The 26,995-nt window shown below is 41.9% G+C and overlaps 1 protein-coding gene across 3 annotated transcripts in view; it reads left to right on the top strand.

The window, feature by feature from the left end:
- PIG-C (phosphatidylinositol glycan anchor biosynthesis class C) overlaps positions 1 to 26,995 on the top strand; it is a 68,791-nt gene extending 41,796 nt beyond the window's left edge. For all 3 annotated transcript variants that reach the window (XM_075670272.1, XM_075670286.1, XM_075670279.1), the window contains exons 4-9: positions 10,826 to 10,965; positions 13,168 to 13,333; positions 14,966 to 15,013; positions 19,606 to 19,756; positions 20,942 to 21,108; positions 23,590 to 26,995. In XM_075670272.1, coding sequence (XP_075526387.1) covers positions 10,826 to 10,965; positions 13,168 to 13,333; positions 14,966 to 15,013; positions 19,606 to 19,756; positions 20,942 to 21,108; positions 23,590 to 23,641 — 724 coding nt within the window. In that variant the 3' untranslated portion in view covers positions 23,642 to 26,995. The remainder of the gene's footprint in view (positions 1 to 10,825; positions 10,966 to 13,167; positions 13,334 to 14,965; positions 15,014 to 19,605; positions 19,757 to 20,941; positions 21,109 to 23,589) is intronic.

Raw genomic sequence — 26,995 nt, forward strand, 5'->3', positions numbered from 1 at the left:
TGGTGACTGAAAATCGTGTTTAGGGACTTGGCTACTTTATGGCTCCTTTTGAAGGTGGTAATTGTTACAGATAGTGGCCGACTCACACTCCTCCCGACGGCCCCCTCGAAGCAACAACCCCAAATGTCAGATCTTCAAGGCCGTGCTTTTGTGTCTTGCAAGCTCCGGAAGCAAATTCAGGAGCTGAAAATATATCATAGCCACCACATGTTCGGTGGGCCTCTTCGACTTGTCCCCCTGGGCTTCCCAGGGCGCCCCGAGATGCATCATATGCAACGCTCATTGGCTGAAATCAACGTCTCATGCAGTTCGGGACTGTCATTGACGGATAATTGAACAGGCACAAGCAGCTCCTTCCGAGTAAAAGTAATTAACCAATCTTATAGGAAATGCTTTTGCCTCCTCTGATAGACTGAAGCAATAAGGTGGTGTCCTAATATCACCACAGCGACGATTACCTCTATAGAAAATCTCGAAGACCATGGTTCTTCGCGTCAGAAATGACTATGCGACTGTGTACCAGGGAGTGGAGAACGTGTGTGACGTCATACAGTTCGCACGGGAACGTTTAAAATGACGTCATAGTGGCATAGAGTTAATATAACCATCTGTGCAAGGACCGTGTTCAGCAAGTTTATTCTACTGAAACTGGAGATACCATTTTGGCTATGAGAACGCACGCAAGTGTGCGGCAGAAATTATCAAAGAATATCAGTTGGTCAGACATTATGTTAAGTTACGATACAGTATTATGTGATAACTGCTGTTTTGTTTTGTTATTTTTGTTTGTCATCAGCGCAGCGGGAAACTACAGGCCTTTCCCGCCTGTTCTTTATTTTCACGTTAAAAATGGGCAAATGTTCGTATGTCGCACTGTGGCTAGATTGTTGGCTAGCAATTAAAGCTTTTGCCGCAGTTGGCGACTGTTTTTGCTACTTTTTAGAATCTTTCGGCTGCATTTTCTTCCAAAGTCCTGGCAACCCTGCTGCGGGGACTCAACGGATTGCAACGTGTTCGATTACGCGCAACCTCTCTGGAAAATTTTGTCTTGCTGGTGTAGGATACCGAGCAGTATGCGTATGGTTCTTTGTGGACCAAGCGTCTCACATTTTCTTCAATATTCTTTCGGTAGCCACATTAGGTGCCCAAAGTAGACATTCGATTTTGGCCAACATGCTTTCCTTTGCGTTTTTTCATTTCCGTGACCCCGCCCCACAAAATAAAGATCTTTCTTTTTCACAGCAAATTGTCTCATGGTGAAAGTTCGATTTCGTTACTACTTCTTCTTTTGCGGAAAGTAATGGGCCATGGGATGCTTCAGTTGCCGGATACTCTGATTATATCATTGTGGCAGCAATTATGTGGGCACTCCAGATGCATTACTGCCATCGCCGTCGCCCTCATGTTCCATATAAAGTCCAAAGGCGATAACATTGTGACCACGCGCCGTGCGTTGTATGTGCAAGTGAAAGCGCAGGCGGGTGGTGGTGGCATTAGCTGACAATGGTGGCTCAGTAGTGTGTGCTCAAGAGAGAAAAGCGGGGAGGAAGCGAGCCGCCTCCTGTCACGCGCGCTAGATCAGGGGGAGTGGAGGGAAGGGGGGCTGTGATCTCTGAATCTTTGGTTGTGCAACATGTTTATTTGCCTTGTTTGGCGCTTTATATACAGTGACTTTTTCTTAGATACATAGATTTATTGGAGACATACGTATACTTAAATATCTTGTTGCGAGGTTTTGTGTATACGTGCAGTGAACTTTGTTTTCAGTGACACTTTTTTGCCCTTTATCAAGCTGTATCTTCGCATTTGTATATTCCATTGTATCTTCGCATTTCTAATGTACGAGGGCAAGTCAAATGAAAGTGAGCCAACCAACCCAGAGCAATAATGGTGCTTTTTGTTATCTGTGAGGCATGCGTGTAGCACACAGGCATCTCTCATTTGCAAAAGTGACACGCAGGTGTGAGTATAAGGGTTCTTTATTGATCTCATACACTGGGTTCAATGTGGTTGTGTGATATAATAGACGCTCTAAAAGTTGAACAGCGTGGTGTTGTGAGGTTTTTGACAGCTAAAGGTGTTTCCAAAAAAGAAATTAGTTGCCGTATGGCTGCCATGTATGTTGAACATTGCATTTTATTGGACACTGTGAAGTGTGGCAGCAAACGGTTCAAAGAAGGACGTGAAAGTTGCAAAGACAATCCAAGGCCAGGCCAAAGCCACCATGCAATCACCCTCAACACAATTGCAAAGGCTGATGAGCTGATTAGAGAAGAACGAAGGATAAGCATAGATGAATTGGTAGGGCGTGTGAACATCAGTCACGGTTCGGGTCACACCATAATTCATGAACATCTTGGTTATTGACTCTGGTGTGCGCAATGGATGCCTAAGGTTTTGAACCACCGCCAGAAGACAGAGAGGTTCGGCGCTGCCTTGACTCATCTAATCCAGTAGCACAATGGGGGTGACGTCTTTTTGTCTGCAATTGTGACCGGGTATGAATCATGGTGCCACTACTACAAGCCTGAAACACGATGGCAAAGCTTACAGTGGAAACATTTGAATTCACCAGCCCCAAAGAAAGCAAAGGCCGTCATTTCTGCCAGAAAGGTGTTGTTGACTTTTTTTTTTCGATCGTCAGGGGCCATCATTGATCGAATTTACTAAACCTGAAGAGACTATCAATTGTTTCTGATATTGTGAAACGCTGGATCGGCTGTGTGTCACAATCAAAAACAAATGACGTAGAAAAATGACGATTGGCGCCATCTTGCTCCACGACAAAAGCCGTCCCCGCGTCACTGATGTGGTTAATACAAAACTGGTAAAGTTCAAGTGGGAAACACTGAAACATCTGCCATACAGTCCAGACCTGTCGCCTTGTAACTTCTATATTTTGGGGCAATTGAAAAAAACAGTTCAAGGGAATCAGATTTGTGTCGGACGATGACGTGAAAGAGTCAGTTACAGATTTTCTGAAGCAGCAACCCAAGGAGTTTTATGAGACGAGAATCACTCAACTCGTTAGTCAGTGGGACAAATGTCTAAATGCTCATGGAGACTACTTTTAAATAAGGTACCCTGTTTGTCATACATTCGCATTGGCACACTTTCATTTGACTCGCCCTCGTATATTTTGGAGAACGGCTTTTGATATGTCCTCTCTGTTGCGTCTATAACATCGGTGCAGTTACAATACACGACCATTGACAGCATTGGTGACAATACATTTGAACAAAGGACGACGTCATTGAGATTTTTCCCTGGCCGTTGCATATGTACAAAACCGCAAACAAGGTTCTTGAATGACAAAGTTTCATTAAAATATTTGTCTTCAACTTGTTTATTTCATGGCCTTTACGTTTTTCATATCAGCGGCGTGCACTGCTTTGCTGGTTTCAAACTGATATAGTTCTAAAGTTTGTGTGATGTTTTCTTTACTTATTAAATAGAGAGAAAACATGGAAGCATTGATGTCAGTTATTTCGGGTTCAATTTTTCAGACATACGAGTATATTCTTTTATGAAAAAATACATATTTTGCTTGTCTTGACATTGCGTAGCTTTCAATAATTCGTTTGCAGCATCTTTGGCAATGGCAATACAGTTATTATTCATGTATTTGACGCTTCGACAAATTCTATAAGGAGGAGGCCGAGCTGGAATGCGAGCCCCACCCCCGAACGAAATTTCTGGCTATGCCACTGGTACCTAACTATTGAATGCGTCTAGCGAATCTTAGCGTCGTGCACGGCCTGTCTAGAGCACGCATCTGGTTAAAACATTGTACATCACATACTGGAAGCCCAAAGTTGCACAAACATTATATAATTTGACGTAACCTTATGTTTAGAAATTTCAGTTGTAATCTGTGAAGTAGTTCTTGAATAGAAAGTGTTGAAGATCAAAAACAACTGCACTGCGAAACACGTGGAGTGAGACTACTATGACTGTACTACATACTTGGATAGCTTTTGCAGTTTTGCCTGCTAAGTATGAAACAAGTATAGTTGATGGTGGGGGTTGTGACAGGAGATGCGGCTTCTATTTTACGTCAGATGATATGTAGGATGTCATCAGAGCAATTGGGCGTGGGCGGACTGCGGAGGTCTTCACAGGTGGACGTAGCAGCTGTGTTGGGAAGGCGGGGAAATGGCTGGGCAATGTGGCCACTCTTGGCTTCTTTAAACCGCCGGCATTCGGTAATAATGGCTTGCACAGTTGAAGAATTCTTGAACACAAGGAGGTGGAAGGCATTATCTGCTATGCCCTTAATGACATGTGCGACCTTATCTGGTTCGGACATCTTCGGATCCACTTTGCGGCACAGAGTGAGCACGTCCTGGATGTACGTGAGGTAGGATTCAGTGCACGTCTGGACACTCGAAGTGAGGTCTTTTTGGGCGGCACGCTGACATCCACAGGCTTGCCAAACAAATTCTTGACCTTCTGTTTACAAATGTCCCAACTGGTAAGTTCCTCCTCGTGGGTCTGAAACCAGACGCGTGCCATGCCCGTGAGGTAAAATATCAAATTAGCGAGCATGATGGTCTGATCCCAGTGGTTGCTGGAGCTCAACCGCTCATATAGTTGAAGCCAGTCTTCAACATCAGTGTCGTCGGTGCCAGAAAAGCTTCCTGGGTCACGGGGTTGTGCTAGAATGACTGTGGGCATGGATGCCGACGGGCCTGAAGCATCCTCGCCTTGTGCTGGCATTGTAGATGCAGCCAAGGAGTGCCCGCTGCGTAAATCCATCTTGGTAATGATCCTGCAACCTCCACCAAAAATGCTACGGGGTTAAAAACAGTCAGATGTATATTTACAGGATATTTACAATGATTGTAGCAGCTGACAAGATGGTAGACAGCACGCGAAGCCCAGAGCGTCGTCGTCTTCCGACCAAGCTGAAAACAGCTTCTTCGTCAGCGTGTCACGATAGTTAAAAGTTTGATAGTGCTTGTTGCACCCTTTTATTAGCTATAATCAGTCTGTGCACAATATTAAACTTTGTTATGATGTATTCAAAGTTGTCGAAGGGAGTTATGTTGATAGCCGGATTACATCTGAATCATAGCTTATAAATGTTTAGCTAAGCCTGCAGCCTTGTAATTTAACTGCTGATCTTGGAATAGCTTAACACTTTAATGTCTAAGTGCAGTTCCACATCAAGGAAGATTGAACAACTTCATCTTTATTTCTGGCCATGGAGAGTACATTTGTACAAAAATATAACAATGAAATGTTATGTGAAAAACTTATTTAGTATAGTAATTAATCAATTAGTGATTGGTTTCCTGAACTAGCCACAACTGAATACTTCAGTTGCTAAAAGCTTCAGCGTATCAGAAACTATAATCTATGCATTAAGTTCTCTCTGCTTATATCAAAATTTTGAGGTATCAAGCTCAGCGTATCATAAATTATGTGCTTGGCACATTACAAGCTTAAAACATACGATTTAGGATTACATAAGTGCAAAATTTTAAATGTTTGATACCTTACAAAACAGAAAAAAGTAGGTACACAGATCGACTTCCTGGTTTGTGACTGTGGTTGTGATTAAATTGAGATAAGAAGGTGGCTTGGTGAAGTTGTAGTGTCAATACTTGCTTGCCCCAAATTATGCTGTCTTTTTTATTTGTTTTTCATTTGTAACAAAAGGTTCCTTTAGGATATGACTGTGTTCAAGTTCCCAATATAAATGTGCTGTAAACAAAAAATTGCGGCAGAACCCATCTCATGATGACTGTCAATGGTGATGCGTTAGCATTGAATCAATATTGGCCTCGAGCTCCACCACTGGGAAAGCTGGCGCCACCGTCAGCGTGACGTGCTATTAGGGATCACGTGGGCATAGCGGCCGCGTCGGCTGCTTCGGGAGCGCTGAAGCGAGCTGAAAACGAGAGCTTAAATTGCCTCGTACGCTGCGGTCCTCATTTAGTGGCGAGATTTCCCCGCTTCGAGTGTCTCCGTTACAATGCTTGAAAGCACTACAATAGGTAGTGGCTGCCTTTGAAGGCGCGCAACATAGTAGGCTACTGCTTGGTGCCGCAGTGCCGGACGTACGCAACGGAGCCCGGTGTCAGCCTTATTCACACATAGCCGCAGGACAAGAAGCTACGTGAAGCCTGGCTCGCGAAATATAAAACTGGCAAACAGTCATCGGCTACAACTCGGGTATGCAGCAAGCACAGACGGGAGGATGATTTCTGCTACAGCGCCGGGTCTGCGATGTTCGGAAAACGCGCACTTAGACACTCGCCCGAGCCCACTGCCCGACTAATGTCATGACGGTTTGTTCTATGAACTTGTCGATGCTATAGATACTGGCAAGTTCACGGGAGTGGAAAGGGAGTGGTAAGAAGCATATTAAAAATGAAAGCATGGCATATGGTCATGTTTGTGTTATGAGTTAATGCACTGGATTACAAAAAAGAAGCAGCGGGAAATCACATGCTGAGAACACCGATAAACATACAGTGTGACGCAACTGGAGAAATAATATTGAAACATCCAGGAATTTAGAAGAAAAAAAAGATTGAATCGTCGCGACGGCACATCACAGTCCCCGTATAGGCGTCGAAGTCTCTACAATGAAATTACTTTTGAACAGCTCTAATAGCGCCCACGCAACAATGGTTGCTTGTATACTGTCAAATGCTCATATTCTGCGGCCTAAAGCTCATGGCACGGTGCGAAAACGCGCACGCGGTGAAAGCGAAACAGTGCGCGGACAAGCATGCAGACGCGCAGTCGGTCGCTGCGAATCTGTGCGATCGCTGCATTGAGGCTTAATTCTATTATGCTCCATTTAGTTATACAAACACTATAAGAACATATTTCACATAGTTTGCTCTCAGCGTTTACCTACCTTTCACACAAGAAGCCGGTTCGGCAGACTCCATCGCGGCGGCCGTGCGCAGTGGCGTTCACTGTACGTATTCGGTAAAGAAATGGTGTCTGTAAACGATTCTGTGCCTTCAGTTTGCCCAAGATTATTATTTAGACAGTAAAAAACTTCTCATTTCGAAAGTACTTACAGAAATGTCTGGGAGAGCTTGTGCGTAGTGTTTTCAGTGTGTGCTGACAGCAAAACCTAGGAGGAGCGCGCCACGTGATCCCTCATACTACGCCCGCGAGGCGCTTCCGATAGATGGCGACTCCGTAACTCCTCGCCGCCAATAGCAACACAACGTACTGCCACCATTGAAACGAGTTATGTATAAGATGTGCACTGCAGCGGGACTCCTATTTCGCGCTTCCCTAAGCACACTTCATGCCATCTAGCGCTGCTGCTGTGAAGCCTGCGTGTGGCCTCCGAAATGCAAGGTGCGCTGGTGCATGCGAATGCTGAGAAACACATCATGTGGCAACCAGGCTTCTTTATCATGCTTCTTTCTGGACATGCTGCGCCATCTAGTGGCACTGCTGAGAAGTCTGCCTGTGGCCTCTGAGATGAGGAGCCTGGCAGGCAGGTGCCTACAGCATTGAAAATTGTTCCGTCACTTGCCGCACACTCAGTGGCACATACTCAGTGACCCAAGTTGGCGAGAGGTTCATTGAAGGATGGCACATAGCCAGTGCATTTATGGTGCAGCTCGCTAAAGCGTTGGTGTCAAAGACGTTCCTTGAAATGTGGCATGTACCCAGTGCATTTTTGGCGCAGCCTGCTAATGTGTCGGGTTGTTGTCCTTGAGGAACCCTTGTGACATGGGTTCGATTCTGCTCAACATCAGAGAAATGTAAGGTATCTTTTTTGCCATTGTAGTTCGGCACATTCCCAGTGGCACGAACTTAGTTACCCAAGTTGGTGTCAAGGGTGTTCATTGAAGAGCGGTGCACACTTACTTGGATATACGTAGTGACACGATCTTGACCAGGTTAGGTGTGTCTTCACCGTAAGTATCAGGAAACGATGATGAACCCGGGCCTCGTGATGATAAAAAAAATAGAAAAGAATGTGTTTACTTCATTGGTACATGGTTGTGCCTCTTATCTGAGTCTCGAGCCGTTCTAATCTCACATGGGTGCCAGGACGGCCTTAGATAACCCCTCTTTCCTTCGTTGAGGGAATCCACTGGCCATTCACAAACGCTGAATCGTTCACCACCTCTATCGCCCCTCACTGGTCGTCATTGTGCTGCTTGGGGTGCTCATGTCCTCAGCGAGCTACTTGTGTACATGGTGCACCTATCTCCAACGTGTTACAGTAGGAGGCAACCACCTGCCATCGATGCTTTCCCCCGGGAATTCTTGACGAGGACCTTTTCATAGATAATTGGCCACTTCGTGACGGTCAGGAGGGCGACGTTGCTGTCTTGAAGCGAAGTAAATGATGAGGCGTGAACATCAACCGTGACAGCTGCGTGTTGCTGGTGGGGCATCCCCCCGTCACTGAATGTGGTAGTCAATGGCTTCTTGGAAAACTTAGGTCAATTATAACACCAGTGACCCAAGTTACCGTCAAAGAGGTTCATTGGAGACCAGCACAGACCATGGGACACATACCCTGTACTCCAAGTTGGCATCAAAGAGTATCCTTGAACAGCAGTACCTACCCAGTTCCGCGTCGTTAGTGACCCATGTCAGTGTGAAAGAGGTTTGTTGAAGAGCGGCATGTATGTACATGCTGCCACATACTCAGTGACTCAAGTTGATCCGATGGTTGGTTTCGAACCCTGTTACCTCAGCACAGCAGTCTGATGCGCTGCCTATTCAGCCATTGACTACCCAGTGACCCAGGTAGGCAGAAAAACTGTGTGATACAAACGTGCAAACATAGATACAAACATAGATAGACAGATAGATACATAGCCCTTGAAAAGTGCGTGAAGTACTCTAAGAATGCAAGCGTATTAATACTAAACAATATTAATTAATTTTAATTAAGGGATGCTTGGTTTGTTCATAAGAAATATAAACATTTCTTATCTTTACTCTTGAGTTATGGTACTGAAAACTTCCATTTTATATATTATATTGCATGCTTATTTAATATATACGGTCATTTTTTATTTTTCTCATTTAAATCAAATTTTATGCAAGTTCCCTTTGCTAAATGTTTCTGAAAAATTTGCGGAAAGTTTGTTCCTTGGATTTCACTAAACAGTGTTTTAATGGCTTTGAATGATTCAAGAAATTCAATAAGACCAACCTTATAATGAGTGAAATATTATTTTTGTCTATGACCCAGCTCAACTTTTAACTACACAATTTTTTACTATAACTTCCCATTCACAGTGTTTCTGACTATAAGTTCCCATGTACACATGTACACATGTTTGCCGCAGAACCTAAAGCAAACCACAATGGTCTTGGGGCAGATGTCGGTGCATGCTTGTAGACAAACAAAAGGAAAAGTTGAAACATGTTTTGACGCTAAAGAAGACGAAGTTGACCTACATGGTGGTTTAAATAATTCTATGATTAGTGTTGATTATATCTCTCTACTCTGTCTTTCTGTCTCTTTTTTATGCTCATTATTTACTCATTTGGTATCTTATATATATCGTAGCATATTTCATATGCAATTACGTTGACCTTGTCTTCTTTATAGTCAAAACTTGGTTGGCCCTTTCTTTTTTTTGACCAAGAGGACAGGTGGGCTGATCCTGGAAATAATGCAGTCTATGGTGCAATGTGGCTAATTTTGAACTATATTAATGCTGACTACACTCATACTGTTAATTTTACCTACTCTAGCGTTAATTCTCACTTTTTCTGGGCACTGGCAAAGCCATCTTCCAGACACCATTGCCTCGTGCCATCCATTCTTAGTCCAAGCGAACTCACTCCATTTCCCGAAAGTATGCCATCGGCAGCTTTGCCTCAACATGCCTTTATCTATGGTGTTGCACCCATTACACGCGTTTAGTGCAGTGTGGTTAGTTTTCAACTATGCTGGCTCTAATTACGCCCGTACCGTTAATTTTACCTTCTCTATGACTTATTCTCACATCTTGTCTCGTTGAGACCTATATTTTTATACCATTCGCGACTCACTGCACCACTCTAGAGGCGTGAAAGGGCCATTTTTTTCTGGAAGTGATTACAAGAAATCCAAATCGCATATATGCCATACCTGTGTGAAGTCAGCTAAGAAAACCCTTGTCTTCAAAAAGCAATGATTACTTGGACAACAGGGGTGAATTGCATTGGTGTGCATGTTCACACTCACGGCTATGTTCCAATTGCTGTCTTATTTCTCTGGTTAATTTACTTTTTCTGACCTCTTTTCGCCATAAATGAAAATTTTCAGCATAGATAATTCAGCATAAATTATAATTTATTTCTGTTTAAACTGCAAATGCTGAACCCTAACTAAATTTAATGCCTCTTTCATATGCCTTCCTCGAGTAAGCCCATGGTCAGTCACATGGATAGCAGCATTTTAATGTTTAAAGCGCAAAAAGCTACTCAGGGAATGTAAACTGTTTGAAATCATGGCTGAAGTCAATGATCATATGCGCCGGGCACTTCTTTTCTGCTTCTTGCGCCACGAATGAAATTCCTACCATTTGTGGTGCTGTTCACTGTGCCACCTATTGTCAACTGGCAGCTGCACAGTCCCTACAGCCATCATATTTAATTTTATCATACTGAAGCAGCGAGTATTTTGAAAACTTGCAGAAAATTATATATTATATTTATTTGATTTTTTAGTTTAACTGTAAGCTCCCTGCTACAGTGTAGGATTAATATTTGGCTCAAGTCATCATCAAAGCAGGCTTATTTACTATGTTCAAAAATATTGCTGGTGCTTTTTAAAGACTCTATTTATCACTGCAATGTATGGGTCTCAAGGAGGATTATTTGAATGCAGAACAGTCCTGTTTGCTGTGCTGTTTGGCCACCTGCAGGGAGGCCTGCTGCATCCATCAGAGCTTTTTGTTGGGTTGGCCTTGCTTGGCTGGCCAACATACTTGCTCTATGCGTTCGTGCAGGAAAGGAAAACTGGTGAAGGTAAGAAAGGCTTAAGCTGTGGTGTAAGCGTTTTTCCATGCAATATTCACTTTGTATTTGAACAGATTGGCTTTTGAAAAACCTCAAAGCATGCCTTTGTGGTGTTTGTTATCAGATCAGAAGAGTTTTCATTTAAAAGTCTGATCAAACAGAAGTAAATAAAAGAGTGTTATAGTTGTAACGCTATTTGTGTTATATCTAGTGGTGTGTAAATACCCATTTGTGAGACCAAATCGAATGCAAATCGTATAGCGCCAGTAGTGAATTGAGTATGAATCAGATAGTTTGGTAGGTGTACATTGTGGCACAAAATACATTTCTTGAAAAGGGACAGAAGAAAGGAAGACAGTTGGTGCTTCACTGTCTTCCTTTCTTCTGTCCCTTTCCAAGAAATGTATTTTGCGCCACAAAGTATACCTAGGAAATCTAAGCACCAACTTGCCCAAGAAGTCCTTTTGGAATCAGATAGTACCAAAGTGAATCAAATCGAATTTTGAAAAATTTTCTAATAGTTTACAAGTAATGTACAGCCTTCTTACCAGCAATTTTCACATCCTGGTGTTCACAACAAAGGAAAGTTTGTCGTTACCTTGCACATTATAAAGCACACTTTATTAAAAGCACCAAGGAAGGATTAGGAACAACTAAGCAGATTGTTTGCAAACTTAGGGGCTCTTTGGAGCATATGAGGTCATACATTATCATATAAAGTTTATAAAGGTAACACTGTAAGCCAATTATTGTCTGCGTATATCTTCGTGATCAAACCAGATGAGCGTGTCACCTGTGGCAATGGCCAAGTGGAAAAAAATGTTTCTATGCTTAGAGTGATTGCGGCAGATAGTGCAGCTATATTGTATAAAGTATGCTGTGATGAAAGGCACATTTTGATTTTGCTGCATTTATAAATAGTACCAAACAATACCAACTGCCAAATGCAGTGACTAAACAAAAGTTTATTGCAGGTGATCCTGTTTAGTCGAAAAAGTCTGGCTGTCTGAGTTGACGCAGCATGCTCTCGTACTTATGTCCACTGTGGATGGGCTAAAAAATATCATATTCTTGCTTCAATTTCATGCTTCATTGTGTACAATTGATGACATAGAGTATTCAAGAAGTATTCAAAATATATTCAAATTTTCATGTGGTGACTATTCAGTTGGAGGACTGAATCTAATAGGACAATATTTGATTCGTAATTAGCAAACTTCAAATACTATTTGCACACCCCTAGTTATGTCAGTTATCTTTAGGCTCCCATTCAGTCAAATTTTGTCCACAGTTCAAGCAAAGAAATTTCTGTGTTTTAACTTTCTGTGCTATAGGTTTGGATAGTGCATTGCTTATTTTTTTTTTTTCTGTTCCTGGACTTATCATTCTCACACCAGTGTGCCATTACATAAACCAACCAAAGCACTCTATGCAGGTGTAACCAACTGTGGACTATTAGCAGTTATGTTTATAAAACATAATAGTATTTCTTGCATTCTAATTAGTAGTCATTTTAATGAGAATCATGATCAAAATTGATTTTCTGGTGCATTTACTATGAAGGCTTTACACTGCCTTTGGCTGTCACCTGGGACTTTTCTCCCTTTTATAAGCTTTCTTTTAAATGAGCAAGCAAAGAATTGAAAAATAGAATTGAAGAGCCAGCTTATATTGTGTTTTTGCAGGCAACCTAAAGCGTGATTGAAATATTATCTAGATGGTAATTGAAGTGTTAGTCCTCAAATGAATATTCAGAAAGTTGGCTAATTACCATAACTAATCAGCTGATTGGGCAGAATAACAACACTAAATACTGACAGCTTCTTGGCATGACCAACACCTCCTAGACAAACTTGTCTAGGAGGTGGTGGCATTGCTTCCATATATTGCTTCCATATAGATGGATCTACGTGGAAGAGATCCATCTATATGGAAGCTCTATTCTTTCTTTTGCCTTCTTTTTCCAAATTTGGTGCACCTTAGCTGTGACCCTCTGTAGACGTTCTCCATTTGTTTCATTTGGATGCAAATCAACACAGTGAAATGTAATAGTTCTGTCTTGGCACATTGTTTAATTAGATGTTCAGCGTTCACAAACTGTGGGCCCTCTATTTTTAGACGTTTAGTACCCAATGGCAGTATTCTTGTGCACATGCACCTTTTCTAACCTGTAGTCATCCTGTTCAACTGAACTCATTTTGTCTTGTTTAGTGCTGGAAGACCTTCGCCGAGCAGCCATATTTGTGGCATTTGGATCGTCTTTGGCACCTATCATGGGTACCCTGACAGAGACCATAAGCACTGACACTGTGTATGCTATGGCTGCTGGGGCACTGCTGCTACACGTGGCCTGCCATGACTATACTCCTGGTCCAAGGTGGGCCCCACTGGCTGTAATTAGCAGTGCATTGATGTTCTGGACATACGTGTATGTGCGCACATTGTGAAGGCAGATGTATTTTATAGATCTCATAGTTATTTTTGCAATGGTGCAGAAATAACTGAGTGTAGTTATACCTATTGTGATTGTTATGTGAATATGCGCAATTTTATTGTGCCCATGTAATGTTTTATTTCATGTTTGTATGTGCCTGAAGAAGCAAATAAAAAAAGTGCACAACAGCTTAATTCTCCGCATTAAAAACAATGTAATTCAAATTTACTAGTAGCACACCAATTTCAAGTTCATTATAGCTTTGTGAAGTTACTAAAATATTAACTATTATAATCTTTAACACTGTGCATGGTTCTTTTGTAGCCTGTAAGAACAAGTGGTATTTAGTGCATGAATACAGTGAGGAAATATGTGGACTGATTTTACTTGGAGAGATTGTTTTGTTCAAACAGAAATGTTTTCATGGCATTGACACTACAGTATTTTTTAGCTGGCTGATTACAGTGTGTGCCAGACTACCAGGCAGTGCTATAGTGTGACATATGGTGGTATATCAGTCTGTAACATGTACTAAGTGAATGTTTTATGAGCTTGTGAGCACTATTAGCAAATATTATAGTAGTGGCTTCTTACTTCAATGAATATGGTGATTTGGATTGTTGAATGATTTTTCATAGTGGTTATACGCTTTGATATTAGTTGATATTTGGTAGTGATTATATGCCTTGATACGATAGAGGTTCTTCAGTCTATGCATTTTAATGCAAGGTCACTACCTCTCTCGTATTGTCAAGGAGAGTTTGCATGCTTGTATATTCCTGAAAGCAACTGTACTTGAAACTGTTTAACTTAAGTGTACCCAGTGTTGCAGCTGTAACAGTGGAGGAATAGTGTTGCATTTTTAGGTCATATTATTAAGAAATCTATTTTTCTTAATTTTGCAGCTAGGTGTATGCACATTAGTTGTGTTGCTTCCAACCGAGTGTAATTATGAGCAACAAAGTCACGTGTAACAAAAACCCTTCAGTATAATCAGTAGGCCGCAGCATGTCTACGAGTTATGTAAAATGCAACCACCTGTCTAGGGATATTGGGATTGCCTATTAGGTCATTGTTTATGACATGGTCAGAATCTGGCAACATAATCACAAATAGTTGAATGCGTGTGCCCCGGATTATATGCAGCGTTATGTGGTTTATGAATTCATTGTAGTTGTGTTGTTTTCTTTAGCCATTTTTTTCTTTAAAATTTTCTTTTTCATTCTTTTTACAATTTAGTTGTGTTTCATATGAAAATCATATTGTTTGCCTACTGGCTTAATTTTACTGCAAATTCTAGAATGTGCCTCAATTTCCGATGTTGGCTAGCATTGCGAAGCTTAAATTTTTAATGAAGTCATATTAATCGAATGCAAATGTTGAACAAGCTGCAACTGAAAAGTACAAGAGTATTTGTGCTAGTTACATGCCAATTGTTTTGTGTAGCTTCAACGTTTCAAAGCATATGATTTGAGAAATTGACTGCTTTCATTGTAAGTTTGCTTCAAGAGCTTACTGTAGAGTATTATGCATTTGCAAGCTGCTATACTAAATTAAGATGCCTATTTCTTGCAGGACGCAAGGAGTTTGCATAACAGAAGCTCAAGAACCAGCTTCTGATGAGTGAGTTCACTTGTATTATATGATGAAAATATGCACACTGTATTGTCTGCATGTAGATGAGCTAAACCCTAGCATTCTTAAATCAAGAGTGAATTGTGCATCTAAAAATGATTTTTCATGTAGTTTACATTCTTTCGGTGTGTGTGTGTGTGTGTGTGTGTGTGTGTGTGTGTGTGTGTGTGTGTGTGTGTGTGTGTGTGTGTGTGTGTGTGTGTGTGTGTGTGTGTGTGTGTGTGTGTGTGTGTGTGTGACACATTCATACATTTTGCTTGCTGCTTTCCTGCAAGTCAGCGATGGGACCTAAATGAGTTTTCACATTACAATTTTTTGCTTGTAAAGCTTGAGCTTGTTTACGTGTGTATTCAGTGTGTTGTGAAAGCCTTGCAGAGCAAAATTGCTTTACTATATTAAGCTTAAACATGCATACTGTATACTGTTGTGTATAAGCCAACTATGCATATATGACCCCCCCCTCCCTTAACGTGAACCCCTAAAAATGAAAGGTAAAAACAACAGAATTTTGAAAACACACGTTATGACTAATTTATTTGCCATATCAAAGTCAAAGCCGCTGCTACTGATTGCTCCAAAATACTTGAGTTCATCAACTTTGTTGTTTCTCACAAGGACGATGTGTCGTAGTGATTGAATTTGGTGCTATCTTTTCGAAATGTGGCCAGCTCTGGCTCGTCGATATGGAGCATTTCGTGAACACCACATTACTGTGTCAATTGGTGTCTTTGGCCACATTGCCAAAGTGTTGTGTTTCACCACTTTACATGCCGATCATAGTTTTCCAAGGCATCAAAGCTTCCTTTCACTGTGACATTGCTTTCTACTTCAGATAAAAATGCAGTCTTCTGTTTAAAGCTGAGCATGTTGAGGCGTTTTCATTGTTAGGTGCATCTGATGCATTTTCTCAACATTGCAGGCCTTGTGAGAAACTGCTTGCATTAACCCAGTGGAACCCCTGCATCTTTAGCTAGAAAATTGACTACAAACCAACTCAAGCGCTAACATTCGGCTAAGGCAGACGCTAGGAGAAGTTTAAATTTCAGCATCCGAACGCGAAGCCAGTTCTGCACAGGTATGGTTGCTACAAGGGCAGGTGTATGAATTGTTTGCTGGAGAAGAGATGTGCATTCATTATTCTGCTGTTGTGCTGCTGCTGACACACACTCAATGTTGATACTAAGATTGCCTAGATATGTGCTCTCCCTTGTGCTCGCCTCCACTGTGGCACTTTTGTTCTTCTGTAGCAGGCTTTCAGTGCACCGGAAGTTCGCATAGTGCACATTGTGCTCGTGTCAGTGTAACATTGCCAGCTAAGCTACTGTCAGACATGTTCACCACATGTACTCCTTCTGATAACATCTCGCCAACACTGAGAAAGATGTGTTCTCCAAGAGCTTAACTGTCACCATGCTAGTCATTGGCACTTCTTGGTGGGGCACAAGAAAGTTTTAAAATAAATGCTGCTGCAGCAGTACAGCAGGGGCACAGTTCTGTTGGAAATGATGAATAACTGACACTGCCGTAACATGGGAAATATGGGTCCTCATAGAAGCTGTAGCAGCACCTGATCTGCATGGACAAGCTTGAAAGTTTCCCTGTGACAGGCATATCACAAGCACTGTCATTTGCTTCTTGTATTTTAGCAGTTTATGCAGCTGAGAAATCACTGAATGCCTCTGCATCATTTAAGATAGGAAAGTCTCACCATTCCAATGGTCCCTGCAAGTTGGCATAGATTTTTTTGTGCGTCTTTTATTTGCAGATACCAGAGCCAAACAGTTTATATGTGATAGCATTCAAAAATGAGTGAACATAGTTTAGTGGAGCAAATGATTATATTAGGAACAAACAGCTTAGTTAAAAATGTGCTGCCAAGACTTTAGTAGCATACGAAACCTCATGAAGACCAGTATTTTCCCAGATAAAGTGAGTGGTAAGAATTTACACACATCAAACTGTTACTGCGTCACAAAATTGCTGCCATGCCAATTTTTAGGTAAAGCAATTTTGATAAACTCTGTGCTGAATAAAGTGCAGATAGATTCAAGCAAAACAATAATGCTGTACTGTAGTAGCCTGTAACTAAAAAAAAAAATTGTTAGGAAAGCACATATACTAGGTAGAAGTAGCATAGCATCCCAGAATTAAGAAGTGAGCAACTGCAGATCAGAGGACAAACTGGAAAATCCACATGGTATTTTACCTTTGCTGCCCTCGTCCAAAAAATGATGTGACCTTGTCAGACCTTATGTGCAGTTTTCGACGCCAGAGTGAGCAGCAAAGGGAGAGAAGACCTGAACATTGACATTTGCAACCGAAATACAAAAACAAGCATGAAGTGAGCAGCTGATGGTGAGCTTGTGGAATAGAATTTTGTCAGGCCTGGTGATGTTTTGTCATCATGTGTAAGAAAATGAAGGTCTTTAGGTATAGCCTCTTCAAGACCTTTCCAATCATGGCAGCTGAGACTCATGGAATGACTTTTCCAGGCAAAATACAAAAAAGAAACAAGCAGAGAGAATGATGCTTGCAATGCAAACAACAAACCCTTTCGTGCACAGCCACCGGCAGTGGGTTTCTGTATTGATAAACATGCCATCCATCACTGTCATGAAATATCAGCATGCTGCCTAGAAGCTGTGCAATACTAAATCCTCTCCCTTCCATCCATCATAACATGGGCTCTACATGCATACCACCATGCATGTCATGAACAGACTTCACATATAGTTCAACTTCATATGTAGGTGAATCTCCCAACACAAGACACTCATTCTTTTATAGTCCAGAATTTTTTTACTCTTGCATCCACATTTAGAGCAAGTGTGCTATATCTTGACCCCAGTCACAAGCTGTCGGTGAGGCTCATGTAGGGACTGCTGGTTTGGTGATGGGGCAGCTGTTGACAATGCTATGATGAGCGAACATTGGCAGCAAGCATGTGAGAGGAAAAGACTGAGTGCTATCTCGGCCGTCTATTCCACCAGTTCCCATGTTCCTTGACTAAAGATTGCTGCACCTACAAGTGCTGTAAATTTTGGTCTACAAAATGGTGAACGGTTAACTTATATGTGGCAGTATATGGTAGTTGTCTACAGAAGTGAGACAAAAGCACAAAAGGTTCTGCTGCATGGGGAGTTTTGAATTAAGGGTGATTAACTGAGATTTGACTGAATGTGTTCACTAGTTTTTAGAAGTGTTAATCACTGCCACTTATGACAGTGACAGTAGATGTGAAATGGCATTCAATTAGGTGGCAAGTACCAAAGCAAGGTGAAGCACTTTTGGACATGTCGATCAAGAGCTTTTGTTTGTAGACGTAATCACCAGCACAGTAGTATACTATTGCTTTTTTATATGCCATAAAGCAAGTAGGAGTTGCACGTTTTGACAGCACAAGGATAGATAGTACCGGCTAGGCCATGTTAGTTGAAACTAGCTGAAACTAGTCCTTAGGAGTAAACTTTAGCTCGAGGGTCCCTATCTACATACATAGGAAAGGAGAAATCATTTTTCTTAGCAACCACTGCACCAAATTTGATGAGGTTTGTTGCATTTAAAAGAAAATGTAAAATCCAGTGACTGTTCGTAGCGAAGTTTTGATTTAGGCTGGCAGTATTTTCAAAAGATTGTTGAAACTTTTGGAAAACGAAATAATAATGTTTACAACTCTGTAATTCAGCAATGAAAAACGATATCCCAATTCTGTCAATTGTATCTAAGAGTACATCTAAAGCAGACAAAATTGATGCATTATATAGGGCTTTCAAATAGACCACTAATATGCGAGTAGAACTTTTATAAAACCCTTGCAAAGAATGTAACAAATTCATGTAAGAGGTAAATTGATAAATCAAGTTTGTCTGCTTTGGATGCTCCAACGGATGCAGTTTACTCTCCCATTGTGCAAAACGGCGAGTATGCCAAGGGGTAAGTGAAAGCACATGCAGGACCACTCACGCACTTTAAACAGCACTGATACTCTGCAGCACTCCATGTGCGTTAAACCGTGCAGGAACTTCAAAGCGCCATTCTCCCGCTCCTAAGCTGCCCCCCCCCCCCTCACCCTAATGTAGAGCTGTGATATCTGTTCTTAGTGCAGAGCTACAAATTTGTAAACTTCATACTTCCATTTGTTTCAAACTTACCAGTTTCTGAAAGCACCTTTTAAAAATTTGGGCCCTATATGAAAGTTCCACTTCCATCAGTCACTAGAATTTGACATTCTCTTTCAAATGCAATGAATTTCATTGAAATTGTCCCAGTAGTTATCTTAGAAAAGCATTTCTGCATTTTACATGTATTTGAATAGGTGGCATCGGAGCTGTGCCCAAGCTAAAGCTTCCTCTTAAGCCTACGTTTCTACCCATTAAGCAGTGCATGCAATGTTTATGTGTAAACAACGTGTTGCACAAAGGTAGATGCGTTGGTGCAAATGCTGACATTGTACGAAATGCTAAAGTTTGTGACGACTCTCTTTGTGTGTCTTCTTTTGTGGCACTGTTTTTGAGGTTGTGCTGCTCCATTTAATAGTGCACTATTATTTAATAACACAAAGTGTTATTTTCTTGGTGCAGTGGACCATGGGCTGCTATATCGCTAAATGGTGCTCTCTTTGGTGCGGTGTGCCTTGCCTCACGGCTTACCGGCAGTGGCCCTGTACTTGCCCTCTCTTCCCTGGCAGTTGCCCTTTTTCTGCTGGCTCCTTTGTTGGCCTCCTGGGTGCAGGTAAGCCTTGTACAGGCACTCTGGAAGACCTTTAGATATGTCGGCTTGCTTGCAGTGGTGATGTCTTACAGTGGTGATGTCTTACAGACATCACATTAAAACAGCCATTGTCTTTGAGAAAGCGTCAAGGTAGAAGGGGTATGTGCTAGACAAGTTTTGTCTAAGTGCTCTAAATGTTAGTGTTGTGGTGCATGGCAAGTCATAAACGCAAGACCCCAAATCACTTTATTAAACAATAGAAAATATGGCACCTTCACAAAAAAAAAAAAAAAGAGGAAAAAAATCATCTTGCGACAGCAGTGAATTGGGTATCAAGTGTCAAGTCAGAGGCCTCTTTTACTTGCTGTTATACCATGACAAGCAGACAGGATTGAAAGTATTGAAAGGAACAGAATATTTATATTTATTTTTTCATAGGTCCCTTGAACTGCAACGAGGCCTGTGACTTGCCTTGGAATGGTGACATTCTGAGCTTAATTGTTTTTAAACAGTTGCTCCTTGCATGTTTTAAGTTTTAACACATGCACGTGTTTGTGAATGTTTGTCCTTGCTGTGTTCCTGAGCCTCTTCTATGAAGCACACAGGGAAATTGCATTCTATAAAGGTTAAACTAGCTGTTTGAGGATCTTTGTGCATGCTACGAATACCTGAATTTTGTGTAGGATGTCTTCGTAATCTTGTTTCATCCATTTTCTTCAACCATGGTCAGTGCATTTGTTTTGTTTAAAATATCCAACTTCATTGACCTTAGTGGGCAGACTAAAATTTGAAAAATAAGATCAATTTATACTTATTCCCAATTATATAATTCCAGTTTTCAAGGTTAATTGCTTGCATGGTGTAAGAGGCAACGAATTAGCTAGTTTCTGTGTGTTGAATTCTGGCTTACTGACGAAACATTCACAGACAGCTTGAATTCATGGCACAACAGTCCATGAAAGAGTGTTCTAAAATGCTGAAGGGTAGCTACTTCTTTTCATAGTAATTTAGACAGCAGGAGATTAATTAGTGCTGTATATAACAGCTAAAATAGAATATTTGCATCTTGCATTGTTGACTAATGGAAAAAAAAATCATTTTCTCGTTTAGTATTCACGACTCCTGTAGCAAGCATGTAAAACATCTTTGAATGAAATTTGTATGCTCTTTAAAAGTATTTGCTTACCTTCCCACATTTTACTGCAGGATCGCTGGCCTAGGCTACAGGTCGCGCTGACCCTGATTCATGGAATACTGGCATTGACAAGCTGCTGGCAGTTCAGTCCTCCCTTGGCTGCAGCACTGGCCTTAGCTTTGCTGGCTGTAGGCCTGGTTCTTCCAGGGCATTTTGTTTACTGCCACCAGTACAGACAGTAAGACCCCACCCCCCACCCCCTTTTTTTATTATTGGGTCACCCCATGTGCTGGACACACAATCTGAAGCCAAGTGAACCTAAAATAACTACAGCTCAATTTAGTGTACAAAAAGCTGCCATTGTTGTCAACACATTTGTCATACCCACATGAAAAAAAAAATAAAAATGCTGAGTAGTGATGTGATGCGGTCCACAGCAGATGGTACAGCACTCTGAGTGTCTTTAAAGGAGCTGCAGCTTTAGGAAAAAAAAAAAAAGGAAGAAATGCAAGGAACTGTTTGTTCCCATGTAACTTTGCCAGTAATTGGAAAGTTAAGGGAAAAAAAAAAGTGTTTTCAGGGGAGTGCTTGCAGCTTTGCTGAAAGATATGGCATTTCAAGAGAAGGCAATAGTTCCAGCATGATCAGTCATTTCCTTAAAGGGACCCAAAACACTTTTTGAAGGTAGTAAAAAAATGTTGCCAATTTGTTAACAAGGCTTCTGTGAACATGTGGGCCAAATGTTATTTCACTGCATGCAGCGGGGAATTTACAATCTCATGTCAGAAGCAGTGAAAAATCATTTGACCTCACTTATGCCGTGTTGTTATGCAGCAGCATCGCAAGCAGCTGAACCAACAGCAGCTATTGGCTGATTTTGTAATCGCGAGAACATTCTCAATAATACAATTTTTGCTCATTTGAGTTAAATAAATGAAAAATATATGTTTTTAATCTCAAAAAGACAGAAAAACCATTTTGTCTTTGCACTCCTGGTGTAAACACGATAGTTGGGTGTAGCTGCGCATGGCCTTCAAGATGAAAAGTGCAGCATACAAGGTGTGTTCAAAAAGTATCGAACCTTCTTTCCCACGTAAACCATTGAAGTGTGGGAGGCTTCCTTCGATGGAGATATGGAGGGGACGTTCATGTGCATGCATGAATTTTTTTCTGCCTGCAGAAAGCGTCGGTTGCTGGCAGTCGGTCTCTGAGTGAGGATGTGTAGTGATCGCTGTCTGATTCCAGTAAGTTGTAAAATGACGGAACATGAGCAGCGATATTGCATCAAATTTTGCCAAAAACTTGGTGATACCAAAGTAGAAATCATTTGCAAGATTCAACAGGCTTTCGAGGATGATACCATGAGCACCTCACGGATAAAGGCGTGGTGGAATTGCTTCAAAGTTGGCCTCACATTAGTGGACAGTGAACCACATTCAGGCAGACCCTCAATATGCCGAAAAGAGAATATGATTGAGCAAGTGCGAACTTTGGTCATAGAGGACCGTCACATCACAGTCCGAGAACTTGCGAGAAAGTGCTAACAATGGAACAGAAGCAACTACATCTGGAAATCACACAGGTCCTGCTGAACAATGCAAACAGTAACCCCAACTTTCTGAACACCATGATCACAGGCAATGAGCTGTCGGTTTATGGGTATGACCCCGAAACCAAGATGCAGTCGTCGCAATGGAAACATCCATCATCCCCGAGGCAAAAAATACATGGCAGGTCTGCAGCAATGTCAAGGTCATGTTGACCGTTTTCTTCTACTCCTGTGGGGCGGCGCATAATGAGTACGCACCACAGTGCCAAACCATCACAAAGGAATATTACCAGAAGGTCCTTTGTCGCCTTCGTGGTCACTGAGCATGCCTACGTGGTTGTCCCGTGTCGCCTTCCTTCGTCTGTTGTTTTATTTAGCGCCTTCGTTGTAATTGAGCCTTCGTGGTGCTGTGCGGCGCAAATGACCAGATCTGTGGGCAGCAATAACTTCGTAGCTCCATCATGATAATGCACCTGCCCATTCTGCACATCTGATTCAGACTTTCTCCACCAAACGCAACATTCCTGTCGTTTGTCAGGCTCCCTACTCCCCCAACATGGCTCTGTGTGACTTTTAGCTATTTCCCAAGCTGTAAATGCTGCTGTAAGGAACCTGATTAGAGTCAAGAGAAGACATCACGCGGAATACGATGACCCAGCTGATCCCCATTCCAAAAGACTTGTTCCAGAAGTGTTTCCACCAATGGCGGGAGCACTGTGAGAAGTGTGTGCATCACCAAGGAGATTACTTTGAAGAGAACTGGGGTTTTGTACCTCCTAATCAATCAGTGTTTCTCTGCTGGCCAAAGGTTTGATACTTTTTGAACACAGCTTGTAGATACCGTGGCTGCCTTGAGGTGCCGCCATTAGCCGTTTCACGTTGCTTCCTTGCACCCCCTTGGCATCTTCCCTGTGTAGCTTCCAGTGCACTAGTGGAAATGAAAAAAGACAAAGCTGCTGATCAGTCCAATAACAATGTCTAACTTCATTTGTGCTTGAAGGATTCGAGTCGGGAGATTCGCAAGGCCACATAATTTAATAGTGATGTCATTCTATGATTAGCTAGAAAAGTGTTTCAGGTCCCCTTTAATGGCAGTCTCGGGAGTGTATGCAGCAGACCTAATTGCCTTTGTAGTTATGCTTGGACATAGCTGGTGCTTTTTCTCTGCAGGAGTATCCATGGCCCATGGGACGAAGCTGTCATTGATGACCAGCAACACTAAGCTGGAGTGCTATTGAACTCGTCTAAAATGCATACCAATTTTGAGGACCACAAGCTGCAGCATAGAAATGCAACTTGGCATGAAAACACCAGCAAGTTGTGTTGCTGTGTTTAAGATCACATGGCTTCTGATTTTCTGGTCACATGCTTTCTGGTGCAGTTATGACAACAGATGTTTTACTGTCAAATGGGCAAATAGGAGCGCTCAGAAATGCTCCAGAAACGCCCTCTTAAGCACTCATGCCAGTCTTGGCAGTGCCACAGAGGCTGGTGCGAGCATGTGCAAGAGTACATGTTAAGTGCGCTCCAAGCATGACTGAAAAACCAATACCTGCAGTGCTGCATCATGTTATTTCTTTTGTGCGGTGAAACACATGGCATGATAAGTTAGTGAATGCCTAGCTCCTTTGTCCTAGCACCAAATTCTGTTCTGTGCTGGTTGTTGCAAGTAACATTGGTGTAACATTTATCCTTGGTAAATATGTGTGGACATGAAGCCTGAAAATTAAGTATAATGCATCTATAGTTCAACCTCTGTAGCCAAAACCTTACTCAATATGAGGTTTTTCATGCCTTATTAATAGGTGTGTTTGAATAGAATTATTTTCTAATCAAATTGAATACAAAGATTAAGAAAAATTCTTCTTTGAATATTAAATTGAGTACCAAATATTTCCTAGAAAAAGGAAAGAAAGAAAGAAAAAAAAATGAATTTTGCTAAAAAATATTTTGCCTAACCTGATATAACAATCAGCAGGAAACCTGAGTAAGAAACAGCCTTAATTTGGTAGCTATAAATGCCGTGATGTGGGGAAGGCTACGCTCGTCCACGATATCAGCTGCTGAGGTAAGTCCGTGATACCAGCGTGTGTGATAGGGATCACTGCTATTGCAAGAGGTGATGGCGAGCAACTACGAGTAATGCTCGATGTGATGCTCCCTTACGTGCTGTCACCGCTAACACTGGTGGCACGATTTCCCCGTGACGAAGCATGAGAAGCGCGAGAACAAAAGCGTAGTGCCACGCAAGACGGGCTGTGCGGTGACGATGGCTACGATATGGCACCAGAGTAGCGCGCATTGTCTCTCTAGAAAAAAAGCACTGCATGAGCGGAAGTCTGTCTGTGGAGGCTGCTATGAAGTGCACCCACGCGTCACCTGTGCGCTGTGCCACACTTCGCTCCCCGTTTGGAACGTGCTGCATCAGACAGATTGTCCGTGCCAGCCAATATATCGCGAAATAAAAACATATATAGAGCTGCACTCAAATTTCGCGTTGTGGAGTATCATAATCGTCGGTTAATTTGTTATATATATGACACAGTTGCGTTTCATTGCGAGCTTCAATAAAAATTCACGAGGGTGGTATTTTGGGCACTTTGGTACTCCATAAGGAAAAACAAATAAGCATGAACTGGATATGGACAGAAAAAAACATGCACAAGTGCATTTAGTGCTTACAAGTGCCTCTCTTCCGTCTGTGTCCAGTTTACGCTAATTTATCCAGTAAAACTCTGGACCATATGCGTACATCATGGCAATAGTTCAGTGGTGCAACAAAGAAATTGCTTAACGGTGTCACATCAGAAATAATTTTATCGCTTAACCAAATTACTTCCTTCTTCCTTAATCAAGGAAGGTAAGCATGACAATAACTGTTACCTGAACAAAACAATGCTTCCTGCCAGTCTCGTGAAGGTATCATGCTGTTGCATGTGAAGACTAAAAGTAGACCATGCAACCACATAAACCATAGTAAAAGTACATTAAACTATGCTAAGCAATCCTCACAGCCATATATAATGCAATTACTGAATATGATGATGAAAAAATGCAGAGAATTGCAGCAGCAATACAAATAAGAACAAAAACTATGGGACCCCCTCCGGTGTACCTGCATATAGAGAGCAGGCACTAGCTGGCCTTTAACTTCTTCCAAGGTCCTGAGGCTGTATTCATTTGTTCCCATGAACATTGGAATGATTGCTGTCATACATAGCATACATAAAATTACTTGGGACAAGATGGCAGTCCCTTCTGTACGGTTTACATTTACATTCATCCTGTATCATGAGACGCTGCTCTCTCCTTGTAGTATTAGGTTCACCTCTGCACTTCTGCGTTTCTCTGTGCTTCACTATCACTTATGATAGCCTTGTCACATTTACTAGCAGCAGTGCAATCGCACATCCTTTGCTTGCACTATCTTGACTATTAAGTTCAACAGCCTCTACAAGACACTGCTGCCACTGTGAAGTTACTCTGATTTGTAGTTCCAGTGCCATGGCCAAGTAATTGAGGCACTGGCCTTCAATCACAAAGGACCTTGCCTCAGATTTTGTCATCATCATCATCAGCCTGGTTACGCCCACTGCAGGGCAAAGACCTCTCCCGTACTTCTCCAGCTACCCCGGTCATGTACTAATTGTGGCCATGTTCTCCCTGCAAACTACAAACTATTTTGTAAGGCGCCGCCAAGTATTTTCATTTTTCACATCCCTTGTATATAGTGTTAGTATACTGATATTTTTTTCAGTGCCCATTCCGACATACTTATTGCTCGTAAAATAAAACAATTCTGGCAGAACCGATCCCACATGAACGTCGACATTAATGCGATTAGCACTGAAGTAATGCAGTGACACACCTTGTTGCCACCGCCAAATCAAGTCGCGTACGAAACATACAGGAGCCAGCCACCTTTCTCATGCTTCTCTCTGTACATGCTGCACCATCTAGCACCGCCTCTGCTAAGTTTGTTCACGGCCTCTGTCTGAGATATGTGGCACGTTGGTGCGTGTGAATATTGAAAACTGTTCGCTCGCTGCCCACGCGCATTCGTGGCGCAGTGTGCTAAAATGTTGCGCTGCTGTGCTTGGCAAGCCCGTGTAATACGGGTTCGATTGAACCCAGCACTGGATGTATTTTTTTTTTAGAGTGTGGCATGCAATTGACCAAGAATGGGCACATACCTAGTTGCACGTACCCAGTGGTCCAAGTTGTCTATTTGGACCCAGACCCAGTTGCGCATGCCCAATAGCCTAAGTTGGGATATGAAATAGGTTAGATACAAACATAATGCGAAAGGGGTAAAGTTCCCAGATATTGCTAATTACATTAACACTTGCGCATGCTGTAAGCATAATTTGTAGGACCATGACCACTATCAGTGAACAAAGGAAGAAACAAAATTTGGGTGGTTAGGCTTTTGTAATTGGCTGTGACAGAAGTACAGTTGGTGTAAAGCTACCGTAGATGCTCTGTATTGCTGGGTCATTCCTGTGTAGACTTCAATTTAAAGAATGGGATGTGTACTTTGTCTATATGTGTAATAAAGATGTGTACAGCAATTGAA

Source organism: Dermacentor variabilis, chromosome 1, assembly GCF_050947875.1.
Source record: "Dermacentor variabilis isolate Ectoservices chromosome 1, ASM5094787v1, whole genome shotgun sequence".
Classification (NCBI taxonomy): Eukaryota; Metazoa; Arthropoda; class Arachnida; order Ixodida; family Ixodidae; genus Dermacentor; species Dermacentor variabilis.